This window comes from Pteronotus mesoamericanus, unplaced genomic scaffold (genome assembly GCF_021234165.1).
Source record: "Pteronotus mesoamericanus isolate MK-2021 breed Mesoamerican mustached bat unplaced genomic scaffold, CSHL_Meso_final scaffold_31, whole genome shotgun sequence".
Taxonomy (NCBI): Eukaryota; Metazoa; Chordata; class Mammalia; order Chiroptera; family Mormoopidae; genus Pteronotus; species Pteronotus mesoamericanus.
In genome coordinates, this window is record NW_026555312.1 from 21,593,193 (window position 1) to 21,609,349 (window position 16,157).

The 16,157-nt window shown below is 38.8% G+C and overlaps 1 protein-coding gene across 1 annotated transcript in view; it reads right to left on the bottom strand.

The window, feature by feature from the left end:
• F13A1 (coagulation factor XIII A chain) overlaps window positions 1-16,157 on the bottom strand; it is a 189,041-nt gene that overhangs the window by 89,394 nt on the left and 83,490 nt on the right. Inside the window, exons 5-6 of the mRNA XM_054591918.1 lie at window positions 15,346-15,464; window positions 12,804-12,911 (exon numbers count right to left, since the gene is read on the bottom strand). Coding sequence (XP_054447893.1) covers window positions 12,804-12,911; window positions 15,346-15,464 — 227 coding nt within the window. The remainder of the gene's footprint in view (window positions 1-12,803; window positions 12,912-15,345; window positions 15,465-16,157) is intronic.

Sequence of the window (16,157 nt, forward strand, 5' to 3'; positions counted from 1 at the left end):
GATCCATATGGGGAAATGTGAAAAAGCTCTTCAGTGGTGAAATGGTCGTGAGCAATGGTCACTGAGCACCCAGGACCTCAGATTTCTCTAGGACAGTTCATTTCAAGAAAGGAGATTTTCCCTACTTATAAACCAAAGGAACAGATAGAGAGTGCTTTTAAAATTTTTATTTTAAAAGGAAAAATCAAAATGATCAAAGAGCTGTGCCATGTTTGGTGTATTGATCAGGAATAGACTTCATGTATTTATTTCTGACTTTAAAGTTCATGTGGGATAACAAGAGTAAAATTTCTAGCGCAAGTGAATTTTTAAATGTAATATGAATAGTCATAATAATTTGTTGCATGAAGAGGTTTACTGAAAATGAAGCTTCCTATAAGATGCCCAAGTAAACAACTGGAGGAAAATAAAAACATGGTTTTGTAGTAAGCCTCTTGTGGAGCTGCTTGGCAAAATATCAAAGGAATGAAGGTATTACTGTTTTTTTTTTTATGCACAGAAAAAAATAACTTCCTAAATACTGAGACAATAAGGAGGGAAATAAAGAGGGACAAAATGAAAAATAACTATTTTTAGGTTTTTTTATGAGATCATATAAGCTTAGGGATCACAAGCCCTAAAGTTCATTTTATCTCAAAGGTCTATAGTCATTCATTTTGAACTGGGCCCTAGGAAACTTCAGGACCTACCTCCAGTTGTGGTCAGTTTGATTTACTAGCTGGAGTTCAAGACTTTTTTTTTTTTTTAATAACACTAAAGAGTACACTGAACATCGATTGGTTAAAAAAGTTCAATCTTGACTTAGTATCCAAAAAGCACAGTCAGAACAGGTATTAATGGGGATTAATGATGGCATTGCGGTTCGAGATTAGCAAAAGATCAGGGTTAAAAATAAACCTGTATACCTCAAGGGAAGCAGGAAAGTCTAGGTTGGCAAGAGTATAAAGACTGGAATTTTAAAATATGTAACTATATTGACATTTTTTTCCTCTCCCTGTTTCCAAAATTTCTCAATAATGTCACAGTTTAAAAATTACTACAAGTGAATCACATAAGCCCCCAGAGGAGCAAATTACCCTGGTCTCCATTTTCTTGCAGTGTCTCTGGTTACTGGCTTTTTGGGTATAATTTCCACCATGGAGAAAGGGTTTTCTTGAATAATAGCATGGTTTATTATCACTAGGGGCCCTTGTCACTCATTGTTCTACCCTTTGAGCCATTATCCTAACACTTGATAGGCCAGGAATTAATTTGGGGAGAACACTGAGCAAAGCTTGAGAGATTTACTCTCCCATGTTTATTTCATCAGAGAATTTGCCATACTGTGGTGAAATTTTCTACTTACCAGTCTTTCTTCTCTATTAGATTCTGAGCTCTGTAAAGTAGGAAACCGTTTTGTTCTCTACTGTTTCCCAGTATCTAAACTGATAGTTTCTCAATGAATACTTGGCAAATAAATGATTGTTTACTACTGTCAGCATCGTTACAGCAGTCACTACCACCATCACCACCACCACCACAGCTACCAATACCACCGCCAAACCACAGTTGGTATCTAATCTTCTTTTGGAACTCTTTCCTCTGGGCCCCAGTGCCTCTTGCTATTAAGAATTCTCAGATTTGCACCTTTCTTCAAGTATTCCCCTATCTCAAAATTCACCTGTCTCTGGACCCCATTCCCTTGGATCCCCTTTTTCTAGGAGACAGATACCTAATTTGATATAATAATTGTATGTTGGTACTAGTGAGTTGGTAATGGCCCTCTAAGGTAATATGATCTGAGAAAAAGAACAACATCTGGTTCTAGCTCAATCACTTATTTGCTGTGTGACCTTGAGTAACATCATTTCCAAGGACATTTGTTATTAACCTGGAAGACTCCTGAAGTGTCTTCCATATCTCATGTACTAGTTCTTTGTGCATTTCAATACAGTTCTTCTATTGATAAAGTCTCAACCCAAAAGAGTATACCTGCGCTGAGGCTCGATGTTAGGGCTTTCACAATGAATAGGCAAGCAGTTACCTGCCTAACAAGCACATAAACTAATAAGCAACAGAGGCCATCCACAGCAACAGCGTGCCTCCCTGCAGAACTTCTCTGCTGACGGTTGCTGCCAGATTCAATCATTCAAGGGGTTGAAACAGACACAGACATGTAACCACCCAGCAGCAATGCCAGGCTGTTGTCACTGTCTCCCCATTCCCCAGGACCATGCTGTTCTTATCACAATGTGACATAGCACAGCTGTTTTGTTAGTTTGACCAGGGCTCAGAGTCCAAGTGTGGTTTCTTCATAGTAATCCAGGCCCAACAATGGAATGCTCTATGAATGCTCTGTGAGCAAAGTAAGTTTTCAAATGGCACAAAGCATCTTTCTCCAATTTTCCTGGCACATTTCCTGACAATTTTCCTGGTGGGTACTGTCACATCAGATACAAGGTGGAAAGAAAACAGCAACCAAGCAATGTAATTTAGAGGTGAAAGTATAATTGAGCAAGTTTCTTCTTTTTTATAATTTTCTCTTATATCAATCTACAGTATAGGTTTGGTAAAATGTATCACTCAGTATTGAGAAGAACCTAAATAAGAGGTAGCTTACATAAGGTTATAACATCTCAGGCCCAATCCCCAGACAATGAAATTACAAATTTTTTAGACTTTCTTTCTCCTGGGAGTCTCCAATAGCCAAAGGCTGTCCAAATTGTCATAAGCTTTTCCTATTTTTGCATCAAAGTAATGTAACAGCAACTTGAAATAAGAACCAAATAAGATATTGAACTTATAAAGGGAAAAATAGAAGACAGAAGATCATCATTTTGAAGAACAAAAGGATATTTTTGCTGCCACCAGGAATAACAAATGCAGTTTGAGAACAGGGACAAAATTTCATTTTAAAGATGAAGTGAGGCCTGGAGATGTTGAGTAATTTGTCCTGGGTCACATAGGAAGTGGCCGAGCCAGAACGGAGTGGTCTGACATGTTGTGGGCCAGATCGATGTTGTCTCCACTTTCTCTTCAGTGGAGGAATGAAAACCAACAGGTTTCAAATGAGGTAAAAAAACAGAGCCTCTGTGCAGGCAAGAAGAGAGAGTTATGTCTATTGCATAGGCAGGGAAACTGAGCCACAGAGGGGTTTACTGCTGTCGTCCTCACTGGGGTGATTTTGATCCTAAGGGAGAATTTGGCAATATATGAAGATGTTTTTGATTGTCACAGCAGGGTGGGGAGGATGATACTGGCATATCTTTAATCAAAGCCAGGGATGCTGGTAAACATGCTTAGTGCACAGGATAGCCCCCATGACAAAGAAGTTTTCAAGGTCATAGACACTGGACAATAACATTTTTATATGGGGATTTTGCACTTGAAATCCATGCTTATTATTATTACTATTGTTATTTTTATTATCATTACAAAGTTTGCACAACCTGTGTTACTATCTGTGCTTATTTAGCATCATGCACCCAACTACTCCCTGAACACTCCTTGCTAACCTTCAGTGTTTGACTTTGCTGTGACCATATTACACCAACATGTCTTTGGGGCCCCAGGCTTCTGCTCCTGCCTTTTGTCTCCACTTCACCCTTTCCATGTGCCCAGGCAGGGCCAGGCTGCTCATCCCCACTCCTTCCTGGCAAGAACTGATCCCAGGAAATTTCTGCCCTCCATGACTTTCTTCTCAGCATGAATTGAAATCAGTGTGTTGCCCTTCTCAGAACATTTATGTGTCATGATATATTTCTGTTTCAGAACTTGTATCCTGTAAAAGGAATTTCCAGCCTCAGTGACCAGGCTGGGGAGATGTTTGAAAGCAACTCTAAAACAACATGCAACAGACCTCTGTTCTTCCAGTGGACTGGGTCAGCCCCTGAGAAAACACACACAGGCCTATCTGCCTTGGTACTGGCTAGACTTGCAACTTCAGAACATTTTCTTTCTGGGCTCTCCAATTACATTGTCTCACATATTGAAGCAAAGCTCTGAGAATTTGAGAGTTTGTTCATGGGTTTTTTTTTTTTTAGCCTTTGCTTAACTTCATCCAACAATTTCTTTTGTTCTAAATTTATTTCTCTTTAAAAAAATTTTTCACATACATCTGTCTCCATTTACCCACCACCACTTTACCCTGCCCCAGCCTCCCCCAATTCCCCCCATCAATCCTTCCCCATCTTGGTTTTGACCATGTGTCCTTCACACTTGTTCCTTGATCTGACCCTTCCCCTTTCCCTTCCCACTACCCACCTTCCGTCCTCCCTCCCATCCCCATCAGTTTCTTATTTCTTTCAATGTTTCTGGTCATATTTTCCCTGACTACTTGCTTTGCTGATTAGGTTTGACTTATAGGTGAGATAATACTGTATTTGTCTTTCACCTCCTGGCTTATTAATTTTGATAGATTTCCAGGGTTTGTTAACAGGGGAGGAACTGCCTAAATGACCAGAAAACAGTTGATTTCTTTTTAAAATATCCTCTTTTTTATTGGTCTCTGGAGGCTGAATTTATTTTCTAAAATAATTATAACTGAATGGGTTTTAGGAATATTCACAGAGCTCTTAGATGGATTAAAGGGAATAATAGTTTTGAAAAGATTTTGAAAACTATCAAACATGTATTTTGTGTATGTAAACAATGCTGTTGATGAAAACAGAGATATTGCCCCTAACACCCAAGGCCTTCCCCTCCAAAACACTAAGTAAACCAACTAAACCATCCCCTGAATAGATTCTGTTATAGATTTTCAAAACTAGAACTCTAAGACTTCAAGATGGAGGAGGAGTGGGTGGAAGTCACACTGGCCTCCTCCTTGGACCAATCTGGAATTACAGCTAAATTGTGGAGTAAGCACCTGGAAAACAACTGAACAATAGCAAGATAGGAGCCTTAAAACCTTGGACAGACAGAGGAATCAGCTTTGGCACAACCTAACTGGTAAGGAGTGAGGTAGAGGCTCAAGAAGGTAGAATAGGTGTCCACGAGTGGCAGCACAAGAGGGATATTGAAACGGCCAGTTGGATACCTCTGAGAAGAGCAGGGTCTAAACTGTAAGTGGGGATCTCCAGCCTCCAGCACCAGAGCCCAAAAAGTACACAGATAGCAGCCAGCTGTGAAACTTGGCAGGGTGCTCTCTGGCAAAGACAAGTAGCTGGAGATGCAAAGAGCCATTTAAAGGGCCAACACAAAAATTTGTAGTGTCAGCCACTTACCCTGGGCTCCGGCGAAGGCAGGGGCAGAGTAAGCTGGAGCCATCTGAGGAAAGACTGGAGAGGGAGGCTTTGGGGAAAGAACTGAGAAAGTGGATGGTAGGGTCCCGGTGCTGACTCCTCCCCGACACCTGGGTGCTGAGTACACAGCAGCAGTCACAAAGAGTAGATCCCTGGCTAAAGGGGACACAAAGTGGTCTAGAGACGCTTGAGGAGAGTGTGGTGGTGGAGGCTTTGGGGAGAGAATTGAGGGAGTAGCTGGGGGTATCCCAGTGCTGACTCCTCCCCCATATAACAGCTGCCATCTTGCTCAGACAGGCCACTCCCCCAAGCTGCAGTAGTGTGAAAAGACACAATAGCCCCACCCACAGGAGGGACTCTGTCCTGCCCTGACTGCTGAGGGCAGAGTGACTAGATTAACAACTGGAGGAGTAGACAAAGACAGTAGATTCCTGGAAGTCCTCTAAAGATGCCTAGGTCAGATGGAGTCAACAACTGACATCATCAGAGGCAGATCAAGAAAGAAAGAAAGAAAAGAAAGAAAGAAAGAAAGAAAGAAAGAAAGAAAGAAAGAAAGAAAGAAAGAAAGAAAGAAAAAGAAAGAAAGAAAAAGTCTCTTACCATAAAAGTTCACACCACAAAGTCAGGAAGTCAAGACAGATCAATTTAAGAAGCAGAAGCAAAGAAGAAGAGTCTCACAAAGAATGGGAAGAAAAAGAAACACCCCCCAAATGAAGGGAAAAGAGAATCCTCACAAAGAGAACTAAATGAAATAGAGGCAAGTAAATTATCAAATATTGAGTTCAAAACAATGGTTCTAAGGAAGCTCTGTGAGCTCAAAGAGAATTACCAAGAACTACAGGGAAACTATGAGGAACTTATTGCAGACTTTATCAGCATGAAAAAAGACATGGAAATTATCAATAAAAGGCAAGAGGAAATGAAGAATACAATTTCTGAATTGAAGAATGCAGTAGAAGGAATCAAAAGCAGGCTCGATGAAGCAGAGGACTGAATCAGTGAGCTGAAAGATAAGGTAGATAAAAGCTCCCAGCAAGAGCAAGAAAATGGAAAAAGACTCAGAAAGAATGAAGAGATGTTGAGGGAAATGCAGGACAACCTGATATGTAATAATATCTGTATAATAGGGATAGCCAGAAGAAGAGGAACAAGCATAAAGAACCTGTTTGAAAAAGTCATGATGGAAAACTTCCCCCACTGGAGGAAAGAAAAAGTCACACAAGTCCAGGAAATACAGAGGATGCTATTCAAGAAGAACCCAATGAGGCCCACTCCAAGCCACATCACCATTAAAATGGCAAATATCAAAGACAAACAGAGAATCCTAAAGCAAGCAAGGGAGAAAGAGGTAGTAACATATAAGGGAGCCTCAATACAGCTAGCAGCTAACTTTTCAAGAGAAACACTGCAATCCAGAAGGAAGTGGCAAGAAATATTCCAAGTAATGAAAAGTAAAGGTCTAAAGCCAAGACTGCTCTACCCAGCAAGGCTTTCAATTAAAATGGAAGGGGAAGTAAGCAGTTTCCCAGATAAAAGAAAGCTAAAAGAATACACCTCTACCAAACAAGCATTGCAAAATATGCTAAAGTGACTGCTTTAAGAAGATGAAGAAAAAGAGTGAGAAAGACAGGATCACAGGTACAAAGGGAAAAAATGAATAAGTACCTATCAATAATAACTTCAAATGTAAATGGATTAAATGCCCCAATCAAAAGACATAGGATAGCTGAATGGATAAGAAAATGTGATCCACATATATGCTGTCTACAAGAGATCTACCTCAGAACAAAGGACCTACACAGACTGAAGTAAAAGGATGGAAAAAAATATTCCCATCAAATGTACAGGGAGGAAAAGCAGGGGTAGCAATACTTATATCAAACAAAATAGATTAGAAAACAAAGGCCATAAAAAAGAGACCCAGAAGGACACTTTTTAATATTCAATGGAAGAATCCACCACAAAGACATAAACATTATAAACATATATGCACCCAAAATAGGAGCACCCCAATACATAAGGAAAGTCCTGGAGGACTTCAAGAAAGGTATAGACAGCAAAACACTGATAGTAGGGGATTTTAACACCCCACTGTCAAAAATGGATATATCTTCTAAACAAATATGAACAAGGATATTGTGGAACTGAATGATGCATTAGATCAAATGGACTGAACTGACATATATAGAACCTTCTTCCCAAACAAGCAAAATACATATTCTTTTCAAATTCACACGGAACATTTTCAAAGACAGATCACATGATAGGACACAAAGCAAGCCTGAACAAATTCAGGAAAATTGAAATCATAACAAGCATTTCTTGGTCCAGAAGAGCTTGAAACTAGAAACCAACCTCAAGGAAAAAACTCAAAAACATTCAAACTCATGGAGACTTAAAAGTACACTATTAAACAATGAATGGGTCAATAATGAGATCAAAGATGAAATAAAAAAGTTTCTGTAAACAAATCGAAATGAACAGACAATAGTCCAAAACCTATGGGACACAGTGAAGGGAGTCTTGAGAGGGAAGTTCATAGCAACACAGGTCTACCTAAAAAAGATAGAAACATTTCGAATAAATGACCTAACCCTCCAGCTTCAAGAACTGGAGAAACAACAACAAACAAAGCCCAGAGGAAGCAAAAGAAAGAAAATAATCAAGATCAAAGCAGAACTGAATGACATAGAGACTAAAAGAACAATTCAAAGGACCACTCAATCCAGGAGCTTGTTCTTTGAAAAGATAAACAAAATAGACAAACCTTTAAGCAGACTCATTACGGAAAAAAGAGAGATGACCCAAATAAATAATATCAGAAATGAAAGAGGAGAAATAACAACTGATACCACAGAAATACAACGATTGTAAGGAATCACTATGAACAATGATATGCCAAGACATTTGAAAATCTGGATGAAATGGACAAATTTCTAGAAAAATATAACCTTCCAACACTGAATGAAGAAGAACCAGAAAGCCTGAACAGACCAATAACAGCTGATGAAATTGAAGCAGTAATCAAAAAACTCCTGGCACACAAAAGCCCTGAACTGGACAGTCTCACAGGAGAATTTTACAAAACATTTAAGGAAAAGCTGACTCCTGTCCTTCTCAGACTATTCCAAAAAATCCAAGAAGAAGGAAGCCTCCCAAACTCTTTTTAGAAGCCAGCTTCATCCTAATCCCAGGTAAAGACACAACCAAGAAAGAAAACTACAGGCCCATATCATTGATGAACATAGATGCTAAAATCCTCAACAAAATATTGGCAAACTGCATCCAGCAATACATTGAAAAGGTCATCCACCATGATCAATTGGGATCCATCCCAGGGATGCAAAGATTGTTCAATATTCACAAATCAATAAACGTAATACATCACAAAAACAAAAGGAAAAACAAAAACCACATGGTCATGTCAATAGATGAAGAAAAAGCATTTGATACTGTACAGCACTCATTTATGATGAAAGCACTCAGCAAAGTGGGAATAAAGGGAGAATACCTCAACATAATAAAGGCCATATATGAAAAACCTACAGCCAACCTGATACTCAATGGGCAAAAACTAAAAGTTTTTCCACTAAGATCAGGAACAAAACAAAGATGTCTGCTTTTACAACTTCTATTCAACATGGTATTGGAAGTCCTAGCCGCAGTGATCAGACAAGAAAAAGAAATAAAAGCTATCCAAATTGGAAAGGAGGGAGTAAAACTATCATTGTTTCCAGATGAAATTATAGTGTACATGGAAAACCCCATAGACTTCACCAAAAAACTGCTCAACCTAATAAGTGAATTTGGCAAAACAAGATACAAAGTCAATATTCAGAAGTCGAAGGCATTTTTTATTTCTATCTCATCAAAAATGAAATATCAGAATCAGAAATCAGGAAAAAATTCCCCTTTGCTATAGCAACAACAAAAAAAATAAAGTACCTAGGAATAAACTTAACAAGGAGGTAAAAGATCTGTATGCAGAAAACTATACAACACTGAAGAAAGAAATTAAGGAAGACACAAATAAATGGAAGCATATACCATGTTCATGGATTGGAAGAATTAACATCATCAAAATGTCCATACTACCCAAAGCAATTTATAGATCCAATGCTATCCTTATTAAAATACCAATGATGTATTTCATAGACATAGAACAAACATTTCAAAAATTTATATGGCACCATAAACAATCCTGAATACCTGCAGCAATTTTGAGAAAGAGGAACAAAGTAGGAGGGATCACAATACCTGACATCAATCTATATTACAAGGCCACTGTAATCAAAACAGAATGGTACTGGCAAAAGAACAGACACATAAATTAATGGAAGAGAATAGAGAACTCAGAAAGAAACCTGTGCCTCTATAGTCAATTAATATTTGACAAAGGGGACAGCAGCATAAAATGGAGTAAAAATAGCCTCTTCAACAAATGGTGTTGGGAGAGCTGGACAGCTACATGCAAAAAAATGAAATTTGACCATGAACTTACACCATACATAAAAATAAACTCAAGATGGATAAAAGACAAATATAAGTTGTGACACCATAAAAGTCCTGGAGGAGAACAGAGACAGGAATCTCTCAGATATTCCACACAGCAATATTTTCACCGATATGTCCCCTGAGCAAGGGACATAAAGGAAAAAATAAACAAATGGGATTTCATCAAAATAAGAAGCTTCTGCATGGCTAAAGAAAACATCAAGAAAATGAAAAGGGAAACAACCATATCAGAAAATATATTTGCCAATGATATCTCAGACAGAGGTTTGATCTCCAAAATGTATAAAGAACTCACAAGACTCCACTCCAGGAAGACAAACAATTCAATTAAAAAATGGACAAAGGAACTGAACAGACACTTCTCCAATGAAGACATACACAGGGCTCAGAGACATATGAAAGGATGCTCATCATCACTAACCATCAGAGAAATGCAAATTAAAACCATAATGAGATACCACTTCACACTGGTCAGAATGGCCATCATCAATAAATCAACAAACAACAGGTGCTGATGAGGTTGTGGAGGAAAGGAAACCCTAGTACTCTGATGATGGGAATGCAGAGTGGTGCAGCCACTGTGGAAAACAGTTTGGAATCTCCTCAAAACGCTAAAAATGGAACTGCCTTTTGACCCAGCAATTCCACTGGTGGGATTATACCCTGAGAATTCCAAAACACCAATTCAAAAGAACCTATGCACCCCAGTGTTCATAGCAGCACAATTTACAATAGCCAAGAGCTAGAGCCAACCTAAGTGCCCATCAGTAAATGAGTGGATAGAAAAACTATGGTACATTTACACAATGGAATACTATCCAGCAGAAAGAAAGAAAGGAAGAAAGAAAGAAAGAAAGAAAGGAAAGAAGGAAGGAAGGAAGGAAGGAAGGAAGGAAGGAAGGAAGGAAGGAAGGAAGGAAGGGAGGAAGGAAGGGAGGGAGGAAGGAAGGAAGGGAGGGAGAAAGAAAGAAAAGAAAGAAAAAGAAAGAAAGAAAGAAAGAAAGAAAGAAAAAGAAAGAAAGAAAGAAAGGAAGAGCTACTATCTTTTGCCACAGCATCGGTGGAACTGGAGAACATATGCTAAGTCAAATAAGCCAAGTGGTGAAAGACAAATACCATATGATCTCACCTATAAGTGGAACCTAATCAGCAAAGCAAGCAGGCAAGGAAAAAATGACCAGCAACATTGGAAGAAAGAAGAAACCAACCGGCATGGGAGGGAGGGAGTGGGTAGCGGGGAGGGAAGAGGAAGGGTTAGAGCAAGGAACAAGTGTGAAGGACACATGGACAAAGCCAAGGTGGGGAAGGATTGAGGAGGGGAGGTGAAGGGGGGTGGGGCAGGGGGAAGTGGTGGCGGGTAAAGGGAGACAAATGTATTTGAAAAATTTAAAAAAAAGAAATAAATTAAAAAAAAACCTAGAACTTCATAGACTTTTCATGATTAACAATATTTTAAGGTAATTTGCATTAAGATTATGTCCTTAATTCAAAATGTAACAGATTCTACTTGGCCAGATCCCATTATAGGAAGTATCGGATTAACTGCTTCATGTTTGCTTCCCTCACATTGACTTGTGGTAGGCAGTGATTTCTGGACGAGTGAAAATACACACAAAGTGTGAGTAAGTTTAGTCTGATGAGCACGTCATTTTAGAATGCTTAAGAAGGAATTTATATGCAACCGCTACTAGCTATTGCTTCCTTCTCACTGCAAACCTGTCACGGTGACTTCGAAGGAGAAGAAAAAGGGGGATCTTGTCTGTGAAACAGAAAAAATTGTGATTGACTACAGGTCTAATGTATGTTATAAATAGTTTTTGTGAATAAATTCCTAAATTCTTTAGAATTTATTGTCTTTTCATATGCAATGTAAACTAGCAACAGAAAATAAAACTGCCTTTAGAGGTTAGCTTTTACTTCCTTTGTTAAGCTACACTATTTCATAAATTCGCATGTAGCTTAGTTATTAATAAAAACAATCTTTCTTAAGAGCTAACCAGAAATTACATTTCCTTTCATTCTCAGTCTAATATTGATTGATTGGACAATACTGATTTCATTTAATTCAAACCAAACTTAAAATTCTTCCAAAGACATTATTTTTTAAAGAAAACTTAAGGGAATTGGTAATATAAGATTTTTTGTTTTGTTTTGCTCAGTCTTTGATGGAATAAGATAGCACCTAGCTTGCTGTGTCTTTAGGAATATCCTGCTCATGAGTCAGCTTTAATGCGCTTTTGTGAACCAAAGACAGGATCTATGTGCTGCGTCTATCAGTACAGTCCAGGACTGCACAAGAGCTGGACATCACATTTAACTCACCCCTGTGCCTGATCTCCCAACCTTCCCTCTCATGGGAACTCTGTTTCCTCTCCCAGGAAGCTATTCCACTGCAGGATGTCTGCATTCTCAAAAATAGCTTCCTCTTCAGGATTTCCTACCCAAGGCAATGGGGAAGGGAAAAAATGTCTAGATCTGGGGTCAGCAGACCTGGGTTCAAGGGGTAGCTTTGTCACTGACAACCTGTCATCATACCGTTTCTTCCTAACTTGTGAAATGGCGTAATACCCATCCTACCTATCTCATGTGATTACTATGAAGAATCAAAACCCACTTTATAAATGATAAAGCCCTATGGTAAGGTATTATTGTAATAGAAGCTAGGATTAGATAGAGTCACTTATTTCTTAACTCTTACAGTGGGTGTGAAAATGGAGAAAAACTGTGTCTTGTACATTTTTTGGTGCCCCCTGATGTTTGTTTGTTTGATTGATTTATTATTGGTTATGGTCACTGACATTTTGTCATGATCACTCCTTAGTCTCTAGGCAGGAGATTCTTAAGAATAAGTATAGCATCATGTCAGCTATCACCATTTGTTTGAAGCCAAAGAAACATACAGTACTAAGAGAAGAACTTTATTTTATAGCACATGACAAGTTCAGAGAACTGCAGACTATTAAAACAAAAGTTTAAGTCACCATTTCAATAGCTCTTAATGAACTGGTATCTATACTGAGGCAAATGATGTGGACTTGATTTTAGTACTCAGGAGCAGTTGCTTACCATTGCAGACCCAACACGGCTGACTTTGATGGGATTCCCTCGGCCTGAAAGGTCCATCTCTGCTCTGTCCATCATATACAGGCAAGCATCCAGGATGCCATCCTCGAACTATTTGGGGAAAAAAAATGAGAAACTACTTAATGTCCACTCTGCAAGCAAAATACTCTCTGGAAAAAAGTAAAATGAAACCACAAGATAATGTTTAGAAATGTACATTTTCTATAGAGTAGTTTCTCATAATCTTTTATACTTAATATTTAATACTAAAGTGGAATGAAGGAGACATCCTCTTTTATTTCTCAGTAAAATAAATAAGAACTTAAAAGCAAGCTAGAAATAGAAACAGAACTATTAGAGAACTGATGTACAATATTTAAGGATCATGAACTGACTTGAAGTTCTTCAGAAAATTGTACAAGTAAATTTAGAGGATCTCTCCAACATATTGGCTCCAGTGCCCAAGGCAAAGGAATAAATGATTTACCAAAGTCAGGCCAAAGACTCGAGACCTCAGAAGTCACAAGAGTCCTTGTATGTCTAGAAAATAAATGGCTCTCAGGTATATCACAGGAAGGTACAGCAGGCCTGTATACCTTGCACGGGAAATAGAATAGACTTCGCATAGTGAATGTCTGTCTAAGGTTTTCCTGATCCTGATACAGGGTGAACTCCAAGGTCAAAGAGAGGGCTGTACAAAGTAGATTATATTATCAAGGGAGCAACCTAGTAGTCAGTTCAATTTCCTTAGTGAGAACAGCTAGCCACTTGCAACACTTCTATTTTCTAAAAAAGAAATAAAGTCAAGTAGTGATAAAATGATAAAATGGAAGGTTTCACCGATATTGTACCTCACTGTACAGGAGATTTTCCTGAATACAGAACTCTTACAATTGTTCATACAAGCACTTGTGACAGAAATAACAATCTTAATGGCTAATTACCATGCAATTCTTCACTAAATCCAGTGAGAATACCAATTCTACGTATACTCTAAACAGATGTGATGGAAACAGTAGTGGGTAGTTGCACTAGTTCTTCAGGTATATAAAGAACTCATTATTCTGGTTCTTCTTAAGTAACATCTTTCAGCCATGTCTATGGGACATGGTATCAGCTTGCTGAAGAGGTAAAATGTTAGTCATAGAACTAGTTGTTTCTCTGCATAACTGCAAACCACTGGTTTACTTGGTTCTTTGTGTTTAAGGACCGAAATTAATAGATTCTGAATGACAGTAGAGACAGAAAGTGGCTGTGTTTAAGGGTGACTATCAAAGGTATCCTGGTTGAGGAAGACCCTTTTCCAGATCTCTTTGCTACCCACCTTGGAGACTTTGTCCTTATTAGCTCTCTATATATTTTCACATGGGGAACGTTAAAAGAATCACACCTAGATGTTAGGGATCAGTGACCTAGAGCAAGGGCACCAGACAATAGGCAATAGTCAAATTGTATGTCACTTGGGAAAGGGTCAGCTTATAACCAGAGAACCAGGCAGGGATGCAAAAAAGGGGAAGAAGACATAGGCCATTAGCTTGATGGGATGTCAGAAATGCAGGGGGCAAGCCTGCGTCCTGGGCATGTGACACTCAGGAGTCAGGGGGAAGGAGTGGGAGACAAAGCTAGGTGGACACAAGTTAGTGATGACACAGGTGTTGTGGATCAGGCTAGAGCAGGAGAGGAAGTTGAAGGGAGAGCCTCTGTGGAAATCAAAACAAGGCATGAAGAGGCCAAGAAATATCATGCTACCTGGGGAGGCTGTAAACTTTCCACCCTGGGCACCAGAACAATGTGCACGCTTCCAATCCTCTCAGCCAAAACTCTGAGAAAGACACATTCACCCCCTTTCATGCCACTAAGAAAAAGTTGCTTCTGAACTACAGGACATGCATTTATTTATGGAAATATGGTAAATAGCATCCATTTGCTCAATTGTTAAAGACACCAAACTGACATAGTTTGAATAATTCAGTGTCTTAAATGAAATCCTTTTAAGATATTTTATATCCAGACAGTAACTTCAGATTGCAGGTGATAAATAAAGTGTCTTTAAGTAAAAGCACAGTGGGCCCTCCTTTGATGAAATGGTAACATTTTTTTCTTATCAGCGGAATTTTATACTAACACTTGAAAGACTTATTTCTTTGAGTTGGGTACACACCTTGTGGTATCCTTTGCATCATTATCGAAACAGCTTTCCTTAACAATAAAGCTTATTCCATTCCAGGTTGCAGAGCAAGGTCTGAGCTGATGAGACTTCACTGTACTAAGATGCCAGAGCACTTCTCACTAGAATGCCATGTTTTCCATAGACTTTCTGGTCTCTGTCACATTGTAATAACTTAAGATATGTGATTTCAGCTGATAAATTATGCAGCTGCCTTTCTAAGTCTCTACTTCTGGGCTCTCAGTCTTGGAGTCTCAGATCCTGAAAAGCAGGAAATTATGCTTGTCTAATATTGACATTTGGCACCCTGTGGTGATACATGTGACAAAAATATTATGCAAAAATGTCCTTGACAATGACAAATTTTAAATGGCTCACCTGGCCATAGCTCCAGCTTCTAGCCTTGATGTTATTGACGTCTCCATAAAAAATAACCCCGATGTCATTCAGGACATACTCTTCCCTTTCTTTCTCGTCTTCTAGGTACACAGCATCCCCTGCATCAGAAGTTAAACATAATGGTTTTAATCAAACCAGACTGTAGTCATATGTTTGAAGTTGGTTTTGTTTGTTTTGTTTCTATACTGCAATTTAATCAACTAAATGAAAACAAAAGTCTTTTGTTTCACTAAATATAACTCATTTCCCAATATAGAATTTTAGCAATGGTGATCCTAATCAGTGGCCAAGGTCAGTCTGTAAATGATGACATTTGCCAGCAAAATGCTGGCAAACTCTGGCTAAGTTCCAAGCAGAACAATTAAATGGACATGTCTCATTAAACATTTCAGGATTCTGGTGCATTGGTAGTTTTAGTATCAGAATTCTGTGAGGCAGACACAAATCTGTAACCAGATCAAAAAATGATTTTCAACCTATTAATGTTAATAGAAAGCTAGCCAAATTGAAAATGATATTTAAAACAGTTCTGGGGCATATTAGAAGACTGTAGCATTGTCTGTCATGCCCAGTAGGTGGCCCATCACTGACAGGAAGAGGGAGGCTGGGGTTGTCTCTTTTCAATGCAAAAGTTGTTGTGGATGTGTTGGGAAGTAGGTGCCCAACCAGCCTCTCTGGTCGGCTTCCTCCATGGCAACTTTTCTTCCCTGTGGTTCTAATGTTAGAAAGGCCTCGCTACCCATCTGCCTGTTTAGTAATCAGTCTGGAACGTTTCCTAGGGCAGGTGTGAA